General features: G+C 42.2%; 1 protein-coding gene across 1 annotated transcript; it reads left to right on the top strand.

Moving 5' to 3' along the window:
• Window positions 1–1221: 1221 nt before the first annotated feature.
• GPT2 (glutamic--pyruvic transaminase 2) lies at window positions 1222–26332 on the top strand. The gene is made up of 11 exons (XM_055726257.1): window positions 1222–1611; window positions 12371–12460; window positions 13937–14045; window positions 17705–17838; window positions 19892–20135; window positions 20892–20971; window positions 21544–21680; window positions 22362–22536; window positions 23340–23495; window positions 24546–24658; window positions 25906–26332. The coding sequence occupies exons 1-11, from the start codon at window positions 1264–1266 to the stop codon at window positions 25994–25996; spliced, it is 1677 nt and encodes a 558-aa protein (XP_055582232.1). The 5' UTR covers window positions 1222–1263; the 3' UTR covers window positions 25997–26332.

The raw sequence follows: 26332 nt of genomic DNA, 5'->3' as shown, positions 1-26332 counted from the left end.
GGAGCCTCTTCTGGGCACCCAGGACGGGTAAAAGGGGCCTTCTCCTGCCCGGGGGCAGCCAGGAGAGCGCGTTAACCTCTCCCCCGCCCCCCGAATTCTGCTGCTGCTGTCTTTCATGGCACATCTCCAGCCATTTGCTGTGAAAACCGAAGACGAGAGATAGAAACATTGTCATCATCTGGAAACAATGAGGAAACTGTGGAAGAGGACCGGCTTGTTCCTGCGGGAGGGAAGGATCAGGAGAGAAGGCTGCGCTGGCAGGGTGACAGCGTGAGGGATGAGGCTGCTGGCTGCCCGCCCGGCCCCTGCCCGCCCCGCTCCCCTCAGCCCAGCAACAGGTGACCCCCCCCCGCCCCCCGCCGCACGCTAAACCTCACGCAGCGTTTCTAACGCCGGCGCCAAGCTGGGACCGGAGCGCAGGCGGCTGCTTCGCCCAGGGCACAGCCGAGAGCCGGCGGGGCCAGCCCGGCGCTTCCCACACCGCCGAGCCGAGGGCAGCGCCAGACAAAGGCAGCGCTCCCCGCCGCGGGCGGGCGGCGGGCACGGCGGGACCCGCACAACGCGCTGCCCGGCCGGCCCCCGGCGCCCCCGGCCCCGCTCCGCGGCTGGCACCGGGCACGGCTGGCAGCGCCTCCGGGCCTGCCCCCTCCCCGGTTCCCCCGGCATCTCCGGCAGCGGGGGCGCGCCCCGCCCGCGGGCGGCGGCGGGCAATGCGGGACGGCGGGGCGGCCCGGGGAGGCCTGTGGGTGCGGTAGTTCCCTGCCCATCACCTGACGCTGTGGGCAGGCGCAGCCCCGGCGCTGCAGGAACTACAAAGCCCGCCAGGCAGCGCGGCCGGCCGGCGGCTGCTGCAATCCGCACCTTCGCACGCCTCGGGGGGGCCGGGGTGAGCGCTGGCAGGGGCGGCCGCCGCCGCTGGCTCGGGAAGGATGGTTGTACCCGGGACTCCGCCGGAACACTAGCGCGGGCACTTCTGTCGGGGACGGGGGTCTGCAGCGGGGCTCTGATGCAATGGTGGGACCTATTGCTCCTGTGGTGGCATCGCAACACTGCGAGATCATTTGTGCCCATCGCAATTAAGTTTGCAGGATCTGGACATGGGAGGATCGAGCGTGTACGTGTGACTGTGCCTGCTCCTCGGCATTTCTCCTGACTGCATCTCTTGCTCGTGCGCGGCTTGCTAGCTCCCGGTTCTGGCTACAGGGTACGCCGATCCTCAGCACTAGTATCCTTATTCTTGCTTCGGGAACTACCTGGAAGACCATGCATCGTTTTGTCTCGGTTGCCAAGCAAACTGCGGCAAGCCTGGGCTGCGAAGGGCCGGGGGTCTGCCGCGGCGGAAGGAAAGCCATGGCTCTGCGCTGCGCCGCTTCGCTGGCGGCCGGGCGTCAGCCGCGGTGTCCCTGTCCCCGGCTCCCGCGGCCGGCGCGGGCGGGCACGGTGCGCTGGAGCAGCGCTGCCAAGGCCTCCGCGGTGAAGATCAACGAGAAGGCGAGCAGGGAGAAGATCCTGACGCTGGAGTCCATGAACCCGCAAGTGAAGGCGGTGGAATACGCGGTACGGGGCCCCATCGTCCTTAAAGCCGGCGAGATCGAGAAGGAGCTGCGGAAGGTGAGGCGGGGGCGGCCGGGGTGCGGGCAGGGCAGGGCGGGCAGGCAGGGCGGGCAGGCAGGGCACATCAGGCAGGGCAGGGCGGGCAGGGCAGGGCACATCAAGCAGGGCACAGCAGGCAGGGCACAGCGGGCAGGGCAGGGCACATCGGGCAGGGCAGGGCGGGCAGGGCAGGGCACATCAAGCAGGGCACAGCAGGCAGGGCACAGCAGGCAGGGCATAGCGGGCAGGGCAGGGCAGGGCAGGGCAGGGCGGGCAGGCAGGGCACAGCGGGCAGGGCAGGGCAGGGCGCACTCCCCGCCGCTCCGCTCCGCGCCGCCCGCTCCCGCGGCGTGCCCGCCGCCGCCCGCGCTGGCCCTGCCCCCGGGGCACTCCTCCGCCGCCGCCGCTCCTGATTGGGGCGCCGGGGGGCTCGGCGGGGCCGCGGCCGGCGGTGGGGCCGACGTGGCAGGCAGTGGGGCCGGCGGCGCCGCTCACGCCCCGCGGGGCCGAGACGCGACCCCGTGGAAGCCTCGGGAAGGCGGGCGGGCGGCCGGGGGCGGCCCGGGGCGGCGGCGCGGCGAGTGCCGGTGTAGCGCCTCCCTGCCAAGTTACGAACTCGCAGACCAGGAGCGGCGTCTCGCCCCGTCCCTGCCGCTGCCCGAAGCCGTGGCCGGCCGCGCTTTCCCCGCGGGGGGCTGCGGGAACGGGGCCGGGGCGTGCAGCCGCCCCCCGCCCCTGCGCTGCCCACCCCGGCCCCACTGCGCTGTGCTGCGGGACGCCCCCCCCGCGCCCCTCACACGGGAGGCGGGAGAGGCACAAAACAAAGAAACCCGCCCTCCGGCTACTGTTTATCTGCTGTCACGGATTGCGTAAGGCAAATACGGTATAGCCCCGTAGAGCAGTGTTTACATTTCTTCAGCCACTGTGACCCCCCCCGGTCCTTTCTGTTACACGACCACCTCGCACCATCACAGAGCGCTTGGAGGCCCGCGGGGATGGCAGCGGTACCCCCTGGCCGGCCCGGGACCCTTTTGAAGCCGGGAGCCTCCTGCCCCCCACGCGAGAGGGACCCGGCTCTTCCCAGCGCTCCCGTCCCTGCCCCTGGGCTCTCCGGAGCCGGGGATGCTGTCCGAGGGGGCGCCGGTACTGTGCTGCTCCTGTTGGACTGCAGGCGCCGAGGTGCTTCAGGACAAGCCGCCAGAGCACAAACCCGCTGTAGCGCTGCGCAAAGTTTTTGGTGCTTGTAGGAGCTCAGGCAATGCGGCCTGACACGGGATGCTCCCGAGAGCTTGGGCCAAAATGTGCTAAATAAAGCATCCAAGTCAGTCTGCGCTTACATTCTGTTCTTCCTAATATTTTTTTTTCTTATTCCTTACCTTAATACTAAGACTTCACATTGGAAAAAAAATCCCAAACACCTCCCCCTCCCAAGCCCTTAGCAATTCAGGCATGGCTTTTTACTTGTACTGCTCACATCGCAGCTTCCCCTGCCAGCACCAGGGCTCGCTTGTTTTTGTTCTGAATAAAGCATCTGGCACGGTTACTCTTCTATGATTTCAAATATCATTCCTTGCCTTCACTGCTTTAGCAAGTCTTGCTAATATGTTATTACAGGTACTGCAAGACCATTTTGGTTAGTGTATGTAAAGTGCTTTGATCAAAACCAATGCCATAGCAATGCTAACAAGAAACAAGAAGAGATTATTCTTTGGACTTTCGTGTTAATTGGTTCCCCTTGTTTTAGAAGGTGAATAATGTTTTAATCTCACTGTGTATTACATACAGCGATTACTTATGTCTACCGCAATAATTGTTAGAAACAGCTCCTTTTTTAGAATCCTACTTAAAAACTTCAGAGTGGTGATGGAGATTTCATTTCCGAACATTTGGTTTGATTTTTGCCTTATAACTTGCTTATAAAGGTGTCATTGTCTTCATGCAACTAGGTTCCCTGGTGGGGTGCATTTTCCAGAGGATGAAATCTCCCAGTGTTCTGACTGAATGTGTTGTTTTTCAAGTTAACCTCACAGGGCAGGAGATACTACTTGACAAAACAAACATAATGTGGTCCTCACTAACCCCTCCCAACTCCCCTGCTTACTTCAATTACCAGCTGAGTCACTGGCAGAGAGTCATCTTCTGTGCACTTTTTAAAATACGCAACAGCGAGCCATTGCCAATTGCTTTATTAAAAGATTGTTATGGCAGGTTTCGTGCCCACTGAGGCGACATTTTCCATTTTAAAGGTTTTTTCTTGCACCAGTCTCATGGAATTGTGGTAGCCATTATCAATGGCTACCAGCATTCATAGACATGTGACTATGCTCTGGGATGACTAAAGCAAACAAAACCTTCCCAGTTGGCAGGGGAGGAGGACGGATTACTGCAAAAGTTGAGACAATGTGTCTGCAGAGAACCCTAATCAAGGAACCAGCTGAAAGCCTTCATTTTCTTCCCTACTGCTCAAGTTACTCAATCCTCTTTGCCTTTCTGATAAAAATACTCTTCCTTCTATTGTTTAATCAAACTGGTAAAGTAGCCTTGTGTAACGCCTACGTTCCTTATCACTGAAACATTACAGATTATCTAAATGAGGGGTTTTGGTCTAAAATTTACCTCTGTGAGATCACAGGTCAATGGCACTTAATTGTTCCCTTTTCATTAAAACTGGACAACTACTTTTTTCATCTTTCTCAACCTTGGCTCACAGAGTTAGGTCAGCCACTGCTGGCAGAATTGACACTGCCTGGTGAAGTAAAGAGGCTGAAGCAGTTGCCAGAGAAAGGTGATGCCCCACAGCTTCTCTAGATCAATGATTACTCTTCACTGACAGCAAAAGGGTTGCCCCATAGCAACTTTATTACATATGATGGGGAAGGAGCTCTGCGCGGGCATGAAAGCATGGACTCTGTAGTATGTCAAGGAAGCGCCGCACTGGCTAGTGGTAGCAAGAGCAGGCAGAGGTGAAGCAATAATAGTAAATCTGCATTCGTCCCATTCTGCCAAGATGCTTTTGGGTCATTTGTCTCTATAAACTAAAAGCATCTTAAATGCAGACGTTGTCTAATCAGGTGCAATAGAGGCTCTCCCTCTTTAAACTTGGTTCAATTCAGTTAAGAGTTCACACTTGCGTAACTTAGACAGCTTGTTATGTAGACTATAAAATAGCTAATTGAAGCTGCTTGCACAGTGTAAGCTTTCATCTTCTCCAAGTTTTGTTCTGCTGCCTCAGATTCTGAATAGCAGTCCCTCTCTTATTCTATCTGGCACTTGCTTCTTTTGTATATTAACTGCAAATGATTACAACTCCACAGTGCACAGCAAAATAAGGACTAAAATGTTACTTGGGAAGTCTCTGACTAGGCCACTGAAGGGATAGTTCTTTAAAAAAGTAAATAAAAATGAGGCATTAATTAAGCAGTAATTTTAGCTAATGTGCCAGCGTAAGACAAGTTAGAATACTCTATTAAAGGAGAATAAGATTGATCACTTAGGATTACAGATAGGGCATGCTGTACTTGGACTTTTCAAGTCTTGTTGGCCTGTGATCTGTATTTATCTAGGTGGAAAAATGAGGTTTTCATCCATATTAAGTCTTTCCAACTGGAAGTCTTTATGCAAAGTCACTTACTTGAATCCCCTCTCTGAATATTTTTTTAAAAATAATTTTGAAATTACATCATGCTTCAAAAGTGAAAACCTGGTTTCTCTTCCCCTTTGCTAATATCTATAATCAGCTGATTCTGACTTACTAAGGTGATATAGGGAGAAGGAATTAACTCCAGCCATTTTCCTTGGTGTTTCTGGAAACTTTTTAAAGCAAGGTAGATCAAGAGGTATATCTTAATAAATGATTGTGCTCTCAACAGAACTCAAAACAAATAAGACCTTTTTTCTATCCCCGTTTTTTAGACTTGCTAGCAGATGGCCACCATATCAAGTACTGACTTTAATTACATTTCAGACTAGAAATTTTAGCCTGCACATGGATTCAATGCAAGAATAATGTAATCTCTGGACAAAGCCCTTCTCTTTACTTAACTAGTAATAAACAACCTAGCTTTATCTTTACACAGGCAGCATGCATGCCTGATTTGTTACTTTGCACTTATGCGAATTTTAACTGACCTTGTTGTGGGAAGTTCCTTCATATCTGTTACTCTGACATCTCTCCCCACTTACAGTCTCCCTTTTTCCCCATTTCCTACTTAGGTTTTACACAATGTCAAATTGTATTTCAGGTTAAGTTGCCTTACATGCACTTGCAAAGCATGTACATATTAAACAGCATTTTAGGATCCACAAGTCAACTTGTGTAACATTGGAACCTGTGCCTGGGTTAGTGTAAGTGGGACAACATTGGGTCCCTGTTCAAAACTTTCAAATGACAAGAAAGAGAATTGTAGGACAGAAGGGGGTAGAGGGATGGTATGCAGAGGTGCATTGGTACCTTGTAGAAAGTTCCCTCAGATCAGCACAGGTGGTTAGCATATTCCACCACTGGGTCTGAACTATGTGCCTTTAATGGCAATATGCAGTCTCTACACACTGAAGCTCTTTGGTTTTTTTGAACAGCCACTGTAGTCTGACTTACTTTTACAGTAAAAGGGTTCTACGCTCATCTCCTGTTCCCATGCTTTTCATTTGCATAAACTACTCCAAATAGGTTCCTGTTGCACATTTGTTCTTCAAGTCACTGGTTCACTCCCTAAATTTCTGTTTAGATAATAAAACTACCAAAATCCCTTCTGCTTATGGACCTATAGTCTCAGGTGGCTTCTGCTGAAGTATTTTGGTTAAAAGACTCTTGAGCTTTTCTTTTTCTTTTCTAATTCTTCAGGCTTTTAAATTGAATTTAAAAAAATCTGACTTAGAATCCAGACTTATTTGTAAATGTGAGTTGACTGTGTCCCTGGGAGTTGTGGAAAGATAAAACACAGTTTGGACAATGACATGAAGAAATATAATTTGACATGCCAAGAGAAAGATACAAGATTGACTGGTACACCCAGTAATGAAAGATGTTAAGCTTAAATTACCATCCTATAATTTTCTGCTTTGAATACGTGACTGTGTGCACACTAAGAAAGTATCTTCCAGGCAAGAGCATCTGACCTCATTAAGACAGAATGGTTGTTCCTCAGCTGCCTGTACATGTTGCATATGGAAGGGAATCTGTCGTAGATGTTTTTTAACAGAGTGAAAACTTCTGCAGATGAAGATGAAAGAAAACAAGTTTTAAGAGTATGATTACCAAAATCATATGTTCAGAAGCACACAGTTCACAAGATCCAGTTATTTGATCTTTTCTTGTTGAATACACTAGCAAAATCTGTTCCAAAATAGCCCTTTTCCAATAGGTCTTCAAGTTAAGAGGGCACTGATGTCTAATCTCCTTCTAATGAGCATTATTTTAATTCCGTCATTTAGAGTCACATTAAAATCTAGGACTTCATTCATACAGGCAAAATTTCTGGATGCAAATGCACTTTGAACAATGTATAAGGCAAAAGTAACTTGGCGACGACTCCTGTTCTGTAATCCCTGAATCAGATCTGCCAATTAATGGTGATTGTCCCGTCTGATCCTAGGGAGCGTGCAAGTCATCACTGCCATATCAAGTCAAAATCCAGAATTTGCCTTCTCTTTCCTTCCAACAACAGTTCATGTCAGCTTGAATTACACATGCATAGCACAAACTCAAAGCCTTACTCTGTGGTAAGCAGGTCAGGTTTATTTTTTTGCTGTGAGCTGTTTTAATAAAAAGATTGGAATGCTAATTCAGGCCTTCAAGTCGCTATTAGTTAAGGCCCTCTGGGTAGTGCTTTCTCGGCCCTTTGAGAGAGGAGCGGGGGAAAAAAGCAACTTGGCTACTACAACATAGATCTCAACTATGCTGAAATGTTTGGTTTTTCTGGCTCTCTTATTATATAGCTTGTTTGTGCAAGTCACGGCAAAACCAGACTCAGCTTGCACTAGGGAAATAGCACAATGTTTCACAGTGTGATGTTACTGCCTGATAACCGCCAAGAGGAGACACAATGCAATGGCCTTGAAAATGAAACAATGAGGAGCAGTCAAAAGTCAAAAGTCAGATTCTGAAATTCAAAAGTAGTTGAAATACCATGTTGCTTTTCTGGGATTACAAGCACCTCACATTTTCATGGCCTCCTCAAGGGAACCCTTTTCAGTTGTCTCCTACCACCATTACCAAATCCAAATCATGCAGACGTCTTTACAGACTGAGGGTTTTCCTTTGAAATTTGCTGAAGACTTTAGCAAAGACGGCTTTAGGTCAGTTTTCACCCTTCTTTTTCTGGGCACGGTGTTATTTTGCAATTTGCCATCATTCTCAGATGGCACCATCATAAAGGGAACCTCCAGGCATGCTAAAATTTCTAAGAGACAAACCAGCTCCTGGCAGTGTACGCCTTCTGGTTAGTTCTTTGGGACAGTGTATGTTCTGGCATCATATAGTTTCCTTAATCAAACAATTCTCCCAACACTTCTCACATGGCGACTTTCTCCTTGAGAGACAGCTCATCATTTCATGCTGTACTCCTTACTGCTGGGTTTCTCGAGGCTGTGGGGATGTCTAGGGGAAAAGGAAGGTTCTCTAAACCTGGTGAACTACACAGAGATTTGTATTGACCAATGAATTCAGTTCATATATGAAAATCCATTCTCCCAACTCTGAATGATACTTAGAACACTGATACAGTTGTTAGAACAATCCTGTCTGACCTGCGTCAGGTTTCAGGGGCTTTTTATCTGGTCTCTTAAAAAGACTGCATTTCCTTTAAGAGGAGAGTGACAGAAGTACCAGTTTCCGAAGAGCTTATTCTAAACCTGGGAAGATACTTTTGTTCCATCCAAATCCCTTCATTATCAAGAAGACAGCAGCTGAGACAAAAAGCACACATTTTTATATTTTCTGATTCACATCTGAATTTGAAAGTGCAAGATGGCTTCTTCAGCTTTAAACATGGTTACTACAATGAGTCCCTTTGCCAACAGTTTCAAAAGAACGGCAGAAGATTGGCTTTGTTCCCAAGATCAAGATGAATCATGTTACAGTGGTTGTTTTGTAGGGCTGGGGATTGGTTTTCCCCCTTGATGTGGTTCATACCCTCTTCAGCAGACATGAGGATCTATCTGGTACTTACTGCTCAAGAGTTTGTTATTAGAGCTCCTGTTCTGCAAGCTTCACTTCTCCAAATTTCTGACTGCTGGCAGAGGCCAGTTACAGCCCAGTCAGACTGCCTCTAGAACACACCTTGAGAACCTGCACATACGGAGAGAGAAAGAATATGAGAGAGAAAATGAAAGCATGAATGAGAAAGCAAGAGCGAGAGTATGAGAGAGAGAATATGAGAGAGAAGCAGGGTGGGGGGCAGCTCTCCATCTAGAAGAAAGCAAAACGATTCCATTGGCCTACTTTCTGCTCCCCTTGTATGTTCCTTGTTTTGCCAGGGACTTACATTGTCTCAGCACAGGCATGTTGCTGACATTGTCAAAAGACTGCTTAGCCTTCTGCAGTGAAATAAGTCTTGCCCTAACAAACTATGTCCTGTTGCAGCACTTTTCCTTCAGTTCTGCAACCTGATGCTGAGGTTATCAACTTCACACTCACATGTCCTCCTTTTATACAGATCTTTTAACAGACTTTCCAAAAAGTATTTGACATTAATCTTCCCTTGGATACCCATGTGCACCAGTGCCATCACCACAGGAGAAACCTTGACACAAGTAATCAGTGATTAATGCCACGCTGTCTTAAGGATTTGAATAGAATTCCACCTTGAACTCATCTGCAGAGTCATAGGCACTGTCTAGAATTCCCTTGATGCCAGCTTCTGATATCCTTGCTTTGAAACTTTGACTCATTAGCATTCGACATTTCTTCTTGCCTGTTACTGCTCCTGTTCCTTCTTTCTGAAATGGTAAGATGGGAGTTTTTGTTTCTGGAAGAATCAAAACTAAATCTGAACAACTTCTGATATTCCTTCTTTCAATAGGAAAACTTGAAATCAAGTAATAGAAAGTGATGATAAAACCCCTAAGTAGTCATAATAACTTTTTCTAGATTTCACTTGGAGGGGATACAGTGAATCTCGTGAAGACAGTTCTAAATAATTGCTGATATTAACTCATTGTCAGGGAAGGCAAAGGCCCCAGTTAACTAAAGGCATCTCTCTTTTGAAAGACAAAAAGAGCAACAGCTCTTGTGACTGAGAACAAGAAATATAAGTTAGTCAGGAGGACCACAGGCCTTTAAGCAGATATGTGAGAAGAGTGTTGTACAACACAGAAAACCTACTTGCTCCTTCTCTACCAAGTTTCACGGTAAGGTGACTGTTACGTATGGTTTGCTGTTTTCTCCAGATCAATTATTTTAGTAGCAAAGGTAGAGTGTGGTTTACGGAGTAGGTGATGATTATACACGCACTTGCAGTTGATGCCCAAAGGCAGTGATGGCATAAATGCTGAGTTTGGTGCTAGGAAGAGATCTGGATGCTCTCAATACTAATAAGCTGCAACATTATTTACAATAAATCTGACACAGACACCAAAAAGTTCTGTTACCTTTGTTGTAAAGGCCGTAGCACTACAAAAACTCCCAAGGTACATTATGAAATGCAGGGTATCTTTCAGCATTTCACTAACCTAAGAAGCAACTATTTTTTTATTGCAGAACACAATAGTATTTGTGTGAAAACCCCATCTAAATTGTCTTAACAGAATGTATCTATGCTGTTAGGGCTCTTGTTTGTTCTGGTTTTAATCTGGTAAAACAGGGTATTTCTATTTCATCTTACTGCTGAGAACTGCTATGTTGTTTTAGACTGCCTGACTTAAGGCAAAGAAAGTATCATCCCTTATTCTTTAAGAAATCTGTATTACTGTGCAAATCTAGTGAGACTGAATCAGTTTGCTGTAAGAAGGACTGAATGCAACCAAAATCTGTGGGAATTTTTCTTAATTTCAAGCTGGATTTGTTCTCCTTCTACATGCATCTTTCTTTTCCTGCTTATCTGTAAATTAGAATGAAACCATCTTGTGCTATCAGCAGACCCCAGAGAGTTTGAAGAGCATTTTCTAGCTATTTGTATTACTCACAGACTGCTAAATTTCAGCCTCAGGTACCTGTAATCTTTATCCGATATCCCCTTACCCTAATTCTTTATTTAAGGTCAAAATACTACTTTTATTGAGGCACTCACTTAGATCAGTAAACATGAGGAAATGACTTGATGGAGTCAGTGTGTCACTTTCAATTCTAAGCGAACATTTTTTTGAATTCCTGCTAAATTTAAGGCCGTATGAAATTGACCCTTTTGAGTCGGAATCAGCTGAGTCCAATTGTCTTGCCATTTCTACCTACCTATTTAATTTCAAAAGAAATAAATAAATGCTATCAGTTATATGATGGAATGGGTCTGTAGTGGGGATCTGAATCACATCCCATAACCTGCCAGCCACGTTGTGCAGCTGTAAACCTTGAAATCGTGGCATAGCTGGGCATTTATGTCCCTGGTGACTACTAACATTTTGGTCATTGTTATCTTTGCACATCTGGGTTCCGGTCTGTCGTTGAGGTCCAATACATAATCCATTGTAGAAAAGCAAAAATTAGTTAAGGCTTGCCAGCCACATATTCTATATCCAAATCCAGTAAATTGCTGTAAATGTATAGGCCAGGAAGAGGCTTTGTGAGTCCACAGTCCACAGCCAGAGCAGGTTGTTATAGGTAATTCTGTACAGAAAACTAATTGGTCTAATTTTGCAGTTCATTAGTCCACGTGAAAATCCTGTCACTATTTGAAGGCCGTTGTTAGAAGGCCACTGCTATATAGTAGGGACTGCTGTCTCTTACACTTAAATATACATTAGAAAAGCTATAAATTAGTTCTTGCCTACCTCATTTATTCTTCTTGTTATGTTGGCTTTTACTTTCAGTTAATCTCTTTTATTTAAATCAATGGTGTTTTTTTCCTAGCAATCAGTTCCTTGGCTTTTTTCCCTTATTTTATTTTGCTTTTTAAAGAGCTGTGATTGCTAATCAACATTCATCAACTGTTTTCCCTCTGTTCTCATGATGTATTCAGCTTCTGACAGAAAAAATGGCTGTCTGTTCAGATTTCAGAGATTAGGAAGCTTTTAAATATTCATGGTGATTATTTAGCACTTCTGCTGTTTATCGTATAGAACCTCACTGTGATATACTTTGTAAAACATCTGTAGATGGAAAAGGGGGGTCATCACACAATGAATATTTAATCTAAATAGAAAATAAATAAGCAAGCAGTACTTTTACAGTTTTTACTCTAAAAAGTATTGAAGGTCTTGAGGTTTGTTTTGTTAGTGGATTTCTCAAATATCCTCAAACCTTTTTTAGCTTCTTGACTGATCCATCCCTCCCTTAGGTGTCTCAAACATGTTGCTCTAATACTGACAATTCAAAACGCCTTTTTAATCTTTTGTACTTCAACACATAGTTTCTGGGCAAGTCAATCTCTTACTTGTAGCTAGCAGAAGAAAAAAGCCAGACTATTATTTAAAAATGTGTCATAGTCAGCATAATTTCTGTAAATCATTTAAGATTTACTCGCCGTATTGTAGAAGAAATGCATGAAGCTTTACATTAAACACTCTATCTGTTCTAAACAGAGATTAGGCACTGTTTAGTTACAGCCGTATGACAGATACCAAAAAAGAGGAATTCCTTATCACCTACTTCAGCCTTAAGAATACATTGTGAATTATCTCTTTTTAGGGAATCAAAAAACCTTTTACTGAAGTAATTAAAGCCAACATTGGAGATGCACATGCAATGGGACAGAGGCCAATCACTTTCCTCCGTCAGGTAAGAATATTGTAAAATGTTATTCTTGATTTTTTATTAGATTACCAAGAATGCCTTAAAATCTGTCTGATGTGTGTATTAGTATAAATGATTCCCCAGATGCACTAAGACTTAAAATAATTATTTTGTAAAGAACTGCCAATTTTGATTTCTGAGCCAAAGTCCTATACCTTGCTTGTTGAGTGTGTTCTTTTTCAACACAGTAGATTTCCTTACTTTTCATATCATTCCCCATCCATAATTTTTCCTGCCACTTTTCCTCTACTGTCAATAATGCACTTCAAAAAAGAAAGTGGTTGTCTTCAAAGAAAAAAGCAAATGCCTTTCTTCATCTGACAGTATATTTTAAGATCTGCACCAGTTGGGTGTAACTAGTTATACTGTTGCCGATTTTGCACATTCTACCTTTGAGAAAACTAATTGGTAGGTTAACTTTCAGAAAAGACTACAACAAAATCCACATTTGTATATTATTCCTAAAACACAAACAAGGTTTAAAACTAGTGTGACACTATTTACTGAGCATCCCTTGTAATCATCCCTTTACACGTGTACACACATGTAAAATCCTCAGTCTATAATAATGTAAATTCAGAGTTCCAGGACAACCCAAAGCCATATCAAACTGGGGGTCCACGTCACAAGATTATAAAATTGAGCTATACAGCAAACGGTCAGCAAACTAGGAGGACTGGAGCTTCTTAGAAATTATTCAGACCCAATGTTATTAAAGAAAATACTGGGTAAATGGGAAATCTTTTCTCCCCATGACTGTGTGCACACATGGATTAATTCTTTAGTCATTGTCCCACAAGATGACAACAGCCTATCCATATTACACCATGTAAGCATAAAAATGAGAGACTGGGACAAATTAAGCTGATCTCAAGCAAGACCTCTAGATTCTTTGCGTCTTACTTTCCTTCATAAACTTAATTCTGCTAGGTCATCTTTCTACTTTTACTATGTTCTATATCACCACTTCTTTTTTAATTAAATATTTCCCACAAATTCAAATTAGTAATAGCTATAAGTTATTTTTGGGAAGGATTATTAGAACATGCAACTGGGACTTCAAAATTTGATGATATTTCTCAGTTCTGCTCCATATTTAAACTCTTGATTTCTTGTCAATAAAGTGGGCTAGTAATACACAGAGACTGTATAACATACGAGTAATTAACTGTGTTTTACTGTGTTTGCAGTGCATAGCTTACTTGGACTCCAATCTTCACTGTCCATAATACAAATAGTTAATAATTCTATAACTGTTTTTATCAGCAGAACTTGGAACACAGTAAGACTTCTGTACGTCACTTCTGTAAGCACTAACCTTAAAAAAACAACTGCAAACTCTTCATCAATAATCTTTGGTTTAGATTTGTGATCTTCATTTCCAAGGAAAGTTAACAGTAATATAACCAACTTAAAATAAACATTGAGAAGTGGCCAATTTACATTTTCTTGGCACTCTAGGTAGTGGCACTGTGTACATACCCAAACCTGTTGGACAGCCCAAGTTTTCCAGAGGATGCCAAAAAGCGAGCCAGACGGATCTTGCAGGGTTGTGGAGGAAACAGCTTAGGTAAGCACGTGTTTCAGTTGCTCCTGTTGATATGAGAATCAACAAAGATAGTTTCAGTTATCTGCAGTGCTGAAATTTCTTAATCAAGTTTTTTTATATGATTCCAGGTCAAATGGGAGCTGGCCTAGGGCAAAATGATCGGGGCAGGATTCAATTGTGTCCTACCAAGCAGTGACAAATGATGTGAATTTTGGATGAGGCTTGTCACAGGAAAGGACACAATGGGCTTTATTAGAAAGCTATGGAGGCCTCTCCACAATAACACCTAGGCGGAACCCTAAAGAGAATGCTGAGCTCTTTTATATTAGAAAAATGAGTGGCGGAGAGTGCTAGTGAGGCTTTGTTACTGTTCTTACAACATCTGTTAATCCTCGACTCTGTGTCTCTTGCTAAATCTAGGTGGGGCTGTTTACAATTTTATCATCTTTAGGATGTTTCCCTGCCAAGGAGTCTATGTCCCTGTAACGATGGTATCAGCAAACAACAGATGTCCATCTCAGCTGATCCAGTTCACAGTCCTGTATCTCAGTTTTGAACCATCAGTCCAAGTATCTTTGTCAGGATGTGAACTGGCATATCAGAAACTCAGGTACCAAGACGATAAAGCTCTGCAAAGGGAAAGCTACACAGCTGAAAGGTGGTAGCTTTTTACTTATCCAAGATAGTTTTAACTGAAGGTGTCAAAACCCTGAAATAACCCTTGAGAGAATTAAAGAACTCTGTTCTTCAACCACCATTCCTCCAAGAGTATACATACACTATACATGTAAGGAAGTACAGACTTTATGTAGTCAGTAGGGGGGAAATGGAAGAGACAAATTCTTTATTGTGTGGCAACTGTACTGCCTGCTTCTAATTGGGAATGCCACTAGGATTTCTACTCTGCAGATAGTGTTACAGCTGCTGGGTACAGCAAAGAATCTGGCACACTTAATCACCTTCTTTTAGGTAGGCTCACAGTGACATATTCAGAGTATGCATTAGAGTAATTGGCATATTTCTTAAGCTTTGTGGTTGCAGTGCCTGTTTGCACTGGCATATTTTGAAAGTAGGCTCTGTGAAACTTAGTAAGATAAACAAAACCTAAACAGTGGTTATGTTAGCGGTATTTCAGCCTTGGACTATTCCTAACAACACAGCCTAATACAGAACGTATTTTATCTTCACCTTTTTTTTGCATTGGTTTTGCTTCTATATGTAAAACATTAAATGCACATTTATCAAAACTGAGAAGTTCCTCTAGCTCCATTAACTCCTCTTCTGGCTTACTTTTGAACAATAATTTGTCATGTAGAGTTACTGGGAACATGTTTGAATTTTGCCTCAATCTTCCTTTGTAGCGATTTTCACATCCAGGGACATGGTAAGGGTGCTCAGAATGCTAGGTCTCAGCCGCATGCTGCAGTGAAATGTAAGGAATTCAGCCTTGCATGATATTTCAGAAATATGTTGACTGTACAAAATCCCTTTTCAGCAGATCACGTATTTCAAGTAATTTGCATTAGCTCAGTAGGCGCTGAGGAAGTAGGACTGAAACAGTTGCAATATTCAAGTAAGATGATCACTCTGAATACACCCTTTTAATTTCAGTAGAGAAAATGCAGTTCTGTAAGTAACTGGAGTCTAAATTATTTTTTTTCCTGATACGATATGTACCAAAACCAACTGTCCCTTTAAATTCCTGAAAACTAAAACCACTGTAGACCTTACCAATCTGCTGTACTGGTTTATACCTTCTCTCCACCCTCCCTGTCCCCAGTATCATATATCAGCCCCTTCTCTTGGCCTCAGTTGCTCCTCAGCCTCTGTACACCATCCCATAAACACACAGCGTGCGGCAAGTGGATGTGCAGCTGAACAGAAGTTACTCCTATCACTTTGCTGGTAGTTTGACAACTTACTGCTGTTCTTTTCGTGGCTGAGAAGGAGAAACTGGCTTTCTTGGGAAAAAGCAAAGGTCAAAACCCGATGCCTCCATGTAGCTTTAAGTGCAGTGTTGTGTTTTAATAAAACCTTATTTTCCAAACATTTGTCAATCCAACACAGAAGCGGCTTCACCACATACGATCGAGCCCTTTGAAGTGTTGTACCCGCATCTATGCCAGCCTATTTAAATGTATTAATTGCAAAGCTAATACGACCTTCTTGACCTGTGGACATGAACTAGAATAACCTTACTTCCAATAAACGTCCATTTGGCAAAACCCTACTCATAGTATTGAGTCTTGCTACTCCCAGACCAAGTATGAAGGCTCAGATATGTCCTCAACTTCTGTTGTGTTCAAATACTCTGAGATTCCTTTGACGTCACTTACTTTGCATGTGGGATAACTGTCACATCCTTCCAGGCAGTTGAGAAATTTACCTCTCTGCTACATTTGAAAATACCTAATACATGCACATGCGGCTTTTTGGGTTGGGTTTGCTTATTTGCATTACACAGTGCAAACAGATGGGTTCTAGTCAAAGCTATCAGTTGAGTACAATTAAGTGTAGAAGTCCTGAAAATGGAATTCTGGCCTTCTGCATCTCCTCACCGAGTCACGCGACTGAGTCCCCGGTGGAGCACAAGACAGAATGACAGCTTGGGTTTGTTCTAGTTTAACAACAGCTTCCTAGCTGTGGTCAAAAACCCATGTATAGACCCAAAATACCTTTTAGTCCTGTAAAAGTAAATGTTTAGGATGTCAGGGAACTTTGTGCCTGGAATTACCATCTTGTCCCATGCAATTATACAGTACTTGCAAAGGTTCTTTGTCTTTATAGATTACACTTCCACAGAAGTATTATCAGGTAGACCACCAGCATGTAACTGAGTGCTGAGAGTTAAGTCAGGCACAATTATTCCACTCCACCCAACAAGCAAAGAAGATTCTGCAGCTTCATGACAGTGTTCTAAATTAGATGTACACTTGTCACTTCATTGTCCATCAGTCTTAGGCTTCATAGCTTGAATCCATTCCTGATTTTGGCTTAGGCTTATTTTTACTCTTTATTTGTTGCACACGCTCAGGAATAATGCACACAGGCATCTAATACCTTACTTTATTTATTATTAGTTGTGCTCTGTAAACTGCACATAAGGCTTATGGATTGGGGTGACCCTAGATGTTTCTGCTGCAAGTAACTGAAAAGCAGTTGTGGGAGATGCTGTGGGGAGAGAGAAGCAGTTTAAAATTTTGGGGGTTTCAGACAGTGGGAGAAAATGGCATGGTATTATTTTCATATTGGAAATAGTAACCTTATTTTTGTCATGGATTTGAAGAAGTTATTTTCCTTTCTATTGCACATGCCACCTCAGTACTTAAATAGGTGTTGGTTGACATTCTGAAGTGGTTTTCAACATAAAGCAAGCAACTGGAAGATAGTCAAAATGGGATTGCTGCCCCAGTTTGCAAAGTAGCCTTTAAATCCTACTTTTTAACAATCCAGTATTTTTTTTTTTTTTGTATTATAGTAATACTTATGATATTTGTCTAATTCCAAATGAATTCTTTTGCTCAATGAACAAACCAACTCTTTCTTACTCCCCCAGTTCTGGGGATCCAAAGCCCTCAGCTATAGAAACTCATTCAGACAATACTCAGGAGTTTTGCTACCAAACAGAAAATCTGATGTTCGTTTTACTCAATTCTCATCTCATTCTCTATTTGTCACAGGATCTTACAGTGCCAGTCAAGGTATAAATTGCATCCGTGAAGATGTTGCTTCATATATTGAACGAAGAGATGGAGGTGTTCCTGCAGATCCAGATAACATATATCTTACCACGGGGGCAAGTGATGGTATTGCTGTAAGTGTTAAAATTAAACCTGTCTTTTCTTGGTATAAACTATAATTTATCAGTTACCTTTGGAAATACAGATCTCTTGTCGAACATCTGGTCTCAGAAACTCCTGCAAATTTGATCTAACAGATACTGAAGTCACACGAAGTGGATATCCGATACCCAGAATTATGTGGATGTGAGATGCCAGCTAAGAAACAGGTGTATGGAGACGAAGTCTCTTAATATACATTAACTTGTATCTTTTGTAAAGGCCGTATAAACTACATAGGTGCCTAAATATAAATCTAGGAGATTCAGACCATTCAGACTAAATAATGGTGTCCTCAGTGGTTGAGACACATTAGCACTGCAGGTCAGAGGGTATGAATCAGTGGCAGAGGGAAAAGGGAATGACCTCAGAGGCGAGAAGGATCAGCAGGTCTTCTTCCTAGCAAACTCTCTGCTAGCGCAGATTAATGCCAGTGAAAACCCCAAAGATCTATTTCAGTAACCAGCTTGTCTGGGAAAAACTTCAGGTTTTGGCTTCAACCAAGGTGCGAAGATGGCCTTCAGTTAAGACAGGAATAACTGTCTCTATTAGATTTTTCCTTTACACAGACACATTTACTGATATTACAAGCACCAAAAGTTCTTTGCGTTTATTAAGGCAGCCTTTCATAGCTTGTTTGTAAAAGGTTGGTTTTTTTTTTTTTTTAAATGACATCTAGTGGCAGAGTTCAGAATGACAATGTTTGCCATGAACAGCTCTCCAGGTGTCTTTAGCGAACTGGCTTTCCAGAGTTTATGATGCCAAGCGGTTGGTGTACTGGTAGCTTGTCAGGAATGGCAGCGTAGCATATCAAATCTGTACCATGCTTATTTGCTTTCACCAGTGATGAAAAGTCAGCAGTACAAGTCTCATTATTTGGCACTTCCAAGGATAAAACAACTTTTGTTTCCTAACTTGGGGGACAGAAGGCGTTAAAGTTTTTAAATTTGCATTTGGTCCTGACTATACATTTTGGATGCTTGGTATTTTTAAACTAGTGGTGGGTACAAAATTATGCTGATTATAAATCATTAGCTTAGCAGCTGAGTTAGTATGTGATGAGAGGCACAGAAAGGCAGATTTTGTTCTAGAACAAATGAGAAACTTAAAAGGATACCGCTGTTATACTTGCAGAGATGTTTTTGGTTTGGCACTATCAATTACACGTTGATAAGGATGCTGCTTTGATTGCATCTGTACTTCTGTACTGCAGAGTTCTCCCTTGAATATTTGCCAAGAAATCCATCCACTTCCTGCACCAAATGCACTTTCATTTAATTCACGTGTAAAAAGCCTACACATAGACACACACAGACACACAGCCGCTGGGCACAGGTAAACCCTCTGGACTGACCTTAGCACAAGCATTACATTTCTCTCTGTATCTTCTGGGAATAAATTACATACGATACATTAGATTTCCATCCCAAGACATGGAGACTTTTGGTCTCTTCTGTTACTTGAAAATGAAACCATCATGTGAGTCTCTAGCTTTGTTCCACCTGGCCACAGTTTCTCCTAATCTAAAACAGGCCTTTCTGTTCCAAAGGAGAACCTCCACAGGCCCCAGTTTCTAGCGTCTGGTTTTATTTGTTGGCCTCTTGTGTTTAGTGAGATAAATGAGTGGAAGGCAACAAGCAACAACAAGCTGAGGCTTCTTTGCTTACAGCTGGGTGCAGTAGAAAAATCATTATCTTGATATTCCTGTTTCCAGCTTTCCCTCTAGCTTTGTGCTTAGAATGTTTTTTTGTAAGTTTTGCAGGTGATCAGACATGATCTCCAGAAGCCGTGACACGCAGAGGAATTCCATTAAGCTGAGTTAGACCATCCTCACTCAGCCAGTAACTTAATAATGTGAAATAAATAAATGCCCTTTGATATGAGAAGATGACTGTATTCTTCTGGAATAGAAATCTACCTTAACTCTAGATTTTTAAAGAAGGAAGATCAGTAACTTATTCTAGCATATACTATTAATGCTGGTGTGTGACTTTTTTTTTTTTTTTTAAATTCCTACTTTTTCCCCAGACAATTTTAAAGATCCTGGTCTCAGGAGGTGGAAAATCCCGAACAGGAGTGATGATCCCTATACCACAATATCCCTTATATTCAGCAGCCATATCTGAACTAGATGCTATCCAGGTGAACTACTATTTGGACGAAGAAAATTGCTGGGCTCTAGATGTGAATGAACTTCGCCGTTCCTTGAATGAAGCTAAGGCATATTGCAATCCAAAAGTCCTCTGCATCATCAACCCTGGAAATCCCACAGGTATATAGCAATTTTATTTAATTGTTGGGCTTTAAGACGGATTTTTTCCCCAAATTTTTTCATTCATTTGACATTGCAGGCAAATCCTAAATACGTACCAAATATGTAAAGCTGAATTCTAGAGATCAGTGCTCTAAGTAGGACAGTATGTCAAACTTTTTGACACTTATTTTCAGTATCATGGAACTCCAGGGATTTGGGAAGAGAGGAGGGAGCAGGTTCACTTCACTGGATCCCATTTGAAGCCACAGCTTCCACCGAACTTTTGCAGACTTGTGGAATGACTTTCAGTCACTTCTGGTCTTTGTCACAGATCTTGTCTCTGACACGGCCTGTAGCCTCTGAGAGGCAATGCCTGCAGATACACTGAGGGGCAACCACTGCCTCCCTCAGAAGAATCTAGTTTTTCAAGCAGTTGAGGGTGATGAGTGGGATAATAGCTCACACTTAGCCATCATGCATGTGAGTATTTGCCATGATCTGTTACACACAGAGTACTTTTAGTAAGTTACGGATTGATTACTGTATCTCACACTTCCTTTGCTTGAGATAGACTAAGTTACCTTGAACCGTAATTCTTCCCAAAATGTTCCTTTATGTCACACTTAATGAATTAAATTCTAAAATCCAATGGCACTTTTTTGAGGACGAGCGTTAGCTTATTGAAAAGCTAGTAGCCTGACTAGGTCTGGGCAAAAAGATTTGTATATATAATGTTCCACTAACTTTCTTCTTGCTTTAAAAATCAAACTATAGGACAGGTCCAAAACAGAAAGTGCATTGAAGATGTGATACACTTTGCTTGGGAAGAGAAACTTTTTCTTCTGGCTGATGAGGTAATGGAATACTCTGTTCTCTCAAAAGCACAGCTGAAAGTACACATATGAGGTGTAATTTTGTTCCATGTCTGGTATTGATATTTTTTCAGTACCGGGAACAGATTCTTTAGTATCATATTAAGACATGAACAAACAGGCAAGATTCTTAATGTCAGAGGATTAATATGAGAGGTGGCTTGATCTGGATTTGAACTAGGGAGAAAGTGTAGGGAACACAAGCAAGGAGACACAAGGAGGAGCTTTTCTGGAACCGACTTAAAAACCTGTGCGATACTCAGACCACTTCAAATGAAAGAAACAAAAGGGAAAATCAATTTAAACATAAAAGTAAAGCTTAAATTACACAAAGAAGATCGCTTTCTTCCAAAGGCTAAACTATTAATTATGGCCGCATGAGATAAAATGTATCATTACAGTAACTATTACTTAACAAAGCAACTTGTGTCTTCTAAGGGCTTTAAGTTTTGAGTGTTGCCACTGTTTCTTCAGTTCAGATCTGGCTCTCTAAAAGGCCATCTTTTATCCTTAGTTGAGGGAACAGAGCACATTAATGTCTTCTGACTGTTCAGGTTTACCAGGACAATGTGTACTCTGAAGGATGCCAGTTTCATTCTTTCAAAAAGATTCTGTATGAGATGGGACCCGAGTACTATAACAATGTTGAGCTGGCCTCTTTTCACTCCACCTCTAAGGGATACATGGGCGAGTAAGTCTGCTTTAGTTTTTTTTTTTATCTCATCTTCCTCATTAATCTGGTTGGACAGCCGTTTCATGCTAGTGACCTGAAGGTAATCCACTGTCTTCTATGAGTTTTCACTAAAAATTATTAAGAAAAGGAAAACGAGCATTTAAAGCACAGAGTAATGGATTAGCTCAGTGGTTTTCAAACTACCAAATAATAAGTGTGTTTATTTCAGACACTTAATGCCTCAGTTCCACAAAGGTGAAATCCTACAGTCCTAAAATACTGTCTCCAACATTCAAGGGAACAGCTCAAGAATCACTGGGATGTCTGATATTACAAATGTTTGGGTTTGGTTGTTTTGGGGAGGAAGAGATGGAAGAAGAATAATTTTCTGATGAAATGAATGCCATTACAGCCATATGCTCTTGCTCTGAAGAGCACACAATCCAAGCTAATTGTTAACTTGCCTGAAGGGAAGCTGCATGTACACCTTTTTCCCTGTATAGGATACTAGGGCTTAATGACATAGCATTTAGCTCCATCTTAAAACGTTATCAGTATAGCAGCTGTTTCAACAAGCTGTACGTTATATATTGTAAGATGCTCATTAATTGTCTTTCCACTTCTGCAGTCATTTTCATTGCTTTTCCAGTGTTTATACACTTGAGGTTAACCAGTCTTTTCTGTTCACTTTAATCACAGATGTGGCTACAGAGGAGGTTACATGGAGGTCATTAACTTGCACCCAGAAATTAAAGGACAGCTTGTTAAGCTGCTTTCTGTTCGCCTTTGTCCTCCAGTCTCAGGACAAGCAGCAATGGATATTGTAGTGAATCCTCCAATACCTGGAGAAGAATCTTATTCACAGTTCATAAAGGTCAGCAATAACAAGCTTGTTCTTTCGTGCTTTTCCTAAACCTAAATATTGGGAACTCAAAATATGCACGGAGACCAGTCTTCTTCCCTTTCTTCTCGGACAGTCCTGTAATAACACCAGTTTACAGAACTATGCAGGGTATTTTAAATTAACTCAATATGACTACCTTTAAAAATATTTTTTATCCCTTTTATGGCTCCTTTGTTTAAGAGCCAAAAAAAGCTAAGGCGGCATTACCAAGTCAGCTTTCCTGCTGATAAATTCCTTTTCTCCTGTTTTAGCACGACATAAGAAATCAGTAAGTTTTGCTTTTACTAAAATCTAAACAGGACTGTAAATTCAAATACAGTTATAAAAGCAGCCTTGCTCTTAGGTATCCAGTGCCTCTGTATTCTGAACAACATGGTAGTCTGTATTAAAGTATACATATAGTTTCTCACTTGTAAAAATGAATTTGGCTTAAGAAATTACAGTATTGAGTTAGATCAAAGGTTCAGCTACCATGATCTCTAAAGACAGACAAGAGCACATGCTCAGAAGAATGTAAGAAGAGGACGTGCAGACAGAGACTTCTGCAGGGTATTGTCTAGCTACACCACTTTGCAGTTGTATCCTGCTGATGCCTTTTTGCATTGCTGTCTTTAAGGGTATGACTGGAGTTGGGAACCTCATTTGTTCCAATCGCTCAGCAAAGCCTTCAAAGTGCTTAATGCGGGCAAGGCTTCTTGAAGCGTCATAGTTTCCTCTGACGTTTTTATTGCCACTTCAAATACCTCAAACTGAACACCTTTCCTTTTAAACAGGAGAAGGAGTCTGTTTTGAACAATCTTGCCAAAAAAGCCAAACTAACAGAAGACATGTTCAACAAAGTACCAGGAATTCACTGCAATCCACTTCAAGGAGCTATGTATGCTTTCCCACGGATCTTTATTCCTTCCAAAGCCATTGAGGAAGCAAAGGTCAGTCAGTCAGTTTTACCCCAATCCATTTTAACTTTCACACACTTGTGCCTGCCACTTGTAATAATGAACTTTTATCCAGAGATAGAGTAAGCTCATGTAGTTACACAAGTGGTACTTCATTGACTATGTATGATCTTAAATACAACATGATCTTTCTTTTAAGAGAGGAAAACAAAATAGAGCGTGCTGTCCCAGTGGTAAGGCTTCCAGGTTGAGAATGTTACCCAAGGACATTGGTGTTAAATAGATTAAGTCATAAGGTGGGCAAGTAACTGGACCTGTGCAAATTCCAAACTGCTGCCTGTGCCAGCACGTGCGACAGGGGTTGTGATGGCAGTGTGCTACTGACCCTGCAAAAGAAGCCCCATTCAGCAAGTGCAGGGAAGACGGAGGGAGGCTTCCCTAAACAAATTTTACCTTTTTGCATTTGAGTCAGTAAGCTATATTACTAAATGAAAAATCTTTTCCTTCCTAACTAGAGCTCTCTTACCTAATGTGGAATATTCATTTTTTAAAGAGAGTTTTATCAGCATAGCTGAGGACAAAAATAGGGCTGTTTTTCAGCTGATTATTTGATTAGGCATATAACCTGCAGTATTTAAGAACTTCCATAGTTATTAATCAGGGGACTTTCCAGTCTGCAGATAATTCAGGGGAAAAAAATAGTAACTGCCAACGAAACTGGAACACACAGCTCTCAAATTAATTTCATCTTGTCAAATGTCAGTGGCTTAGATTTTTGTAAGTACAATTTTGAGAGTTTGGACAAAAAGTTACAAGCAAGTCAAGGAGAAAAACAAAAATACCTAAACTCTTTTTTTCAAAGCAAGCGTTTCGTGTAGGTTCTTCAGCCTTGCTCCTCAATGAAGTACTGTTAGGTAGTTCACAGTACGAACTGTCCCATTAGCAATTGTTCTTCATCTTCTTCAGTAAATAGATTAAGAAACTAATAATCTAACAGAAGGTTACAGAAAGAAAAACAATTGTGAAATTCTATATATTCGAAATATTTTGACTTCAATAATTCCAAAACATCCATTCCCTTAGACTCATAAAATGGCACCTGATATGTTCTATTGCATGAAACTTCTGGAAGAGACCGGAATATGTGTTGTACCTGGAAGTGGATTCGGCCAAAGAGAAGGAACCTATCATTTCAGGTACGGTTTCTGTTTGTTTAAAATCAAATTAACTGTAATAAGCTAAGTACCATCCCAGTACAGTTCTTTATCTTCTGATTAAATGTAAGGATTTTTATTTCAGTTTATGTTGTCTCACTTTCTACTGGACATTTTCTGTGGGCTGACAGCTAGGTCAAAGACCTGGTCTGCTAGATAAGCTATTCAGGTTTTAGGGTGTTTTCATAGCTTGCTGACATAGTTTTATTCTATTTTTATACACTGACAGTTGAAATGCCTTCTCCACAAATACAAACAGTAATAATAGCTTGTACTCTAATCTTAAAGTTGGCTAAGGCATTACAAAAACTGCCCTGCTTTCTTCTGGGGGGAGGGAGGATAAAACTCCATAACGTTTCCATATGGAAACAAAAATGTTTCCATATGGAGAAACTGCATGGAAGATGCAGTATCTTCTCTACAAATGTGCTCTGTAAACACACTGAGTAACTCTTCACTTTACCAAAAGAAGATGTTGGACTAAACTTTCCAATATCAAAGCTGTGAACATAAACTCTATTGCTTTTGCTTCCAATAAACAGCGCTTTACTCCAGCCGAGCCACTGACAGCTAGACTTTTTCATGGAATTTAGTCTTGTTCAGTCTGAAGCAACGTCACAGAGGGTACCTTTAGCCGTGATAGTTCTGCAACAGAGATAGCAGCGTGAGATGTCTGGGTGCATGCTGCTCCAGGAAAAAGCTAGTGTGAGTCTATTCCTATACCAGCGTGGGAAAAACATTTTGTTCTGTAGGTCTTGCATACATACTCAACATGATTTTCAGATTATGCAGAAGAAGGAAGAAAGGTCCCAAAAGCTGCAGTGTAGGGTGTTGCATTGTTTTAACGTTTCTGAATTAAGTTTTCAATTCAAAAAGAAATCTACATTTACTCAGAGCTGCCCACCTCCCAAGCTCAAAAAATGGGGTATAATTTGGGGTAACTGCACCAAAAATGGAAACTGAGTTGCTGTTATTTCTTACTTCTCACTCAACAAAAAATAACAATTCTTTCTTGTATATTAACCAACTGAAACAAATTGCTCTAGTTTAATAGTATAGTTCAATTAAAGCACAAATGCAGAAAATAAGAGAAACACATCAAAACAGGTACTAAACACGTTACTAGCTGTGCCTGGAGATTAATCAAGAGCTGTGCAAAGATCACAGTTTAGTTTGTTTTGAAGATCATGTGGGTTGTTTTATTTCTTCCTTTAAATATTATTTTTCAGAATGACCATTCTTCCTCCAGTAGAGAAGCTGAAGATCCTACTGGAGAAAGTGAAAGACTTCCACATAAAGTTTCTTGAAAAATATGCATGAAACTACTGTGGCTTTTTCCCCTCATCCCCTCCCCTTCAAGGCGAATGCAGAAAATGAACAAAGATGTGCTGAGAATGTGCTGTTCATCTAATCTAACTAAATTCAAAATAGAACCAATCTCAGATATTGTTACAACCTATCGGACTATTCAATTTAATGTCTGGTATAGAAGACATTGTTACACTAACTTTTTGTTTAAGGGGAAGGGGAGAATGTGAAGAAAGTGGTGAGAAGAAAGTCAGTAATTGATTTTGTGCCTTGATTGGAAGTTACATTTGTGAACTTTTGACTCAGTAGGTTGGGGAAGGGAGCTGCTCATTAAAATTACTACTGTTG

The sequence above is a fragment of the Falco cherrug genome, chromosome 14 (genome assembly GCF_023634085.1).
Source record: "Falco cherrug isolate bFalChe1 chromosome 14, bFalChe1.pri, whole genome shotgun sequence".
Taxonomy (NCBI): Eukaryota; Metazoa; Chordata; class Aves; order Falconiformes; family Falconidae; genus Falco; species Falco cherrug.
The sequence above is the reverse complement of the archived record's forward strand: the minus strand, read 5'-3'. Positions and strand labels throughout refer to the sequence as shown.

Bases quoted from the DNA above. Each gene is read 5' to 3' on its own strand.
- GPT2 (XM_055726257.1), top strand. From the start codon at position 1,264: ATGCATCGTTTTGTCTCGGTTGCCAAGCAAACTGCGGCAAGCCTGGGC. The intron at 14,046-17,704 runs GTAAGCACGTGT...TATTTGTCACAG, and splicing joins TTGTGGAGGAAACAGCTTAG to GATCTTACAGTGCCAGTCAA. The intron at 17,839-19,891 runs GTAAGTGTTAAA...CTTTTTCCCCAG, and splicing joins GGGCAAGTGATGGTATTGCT to ACAATTTTAAAGATCCTGGT.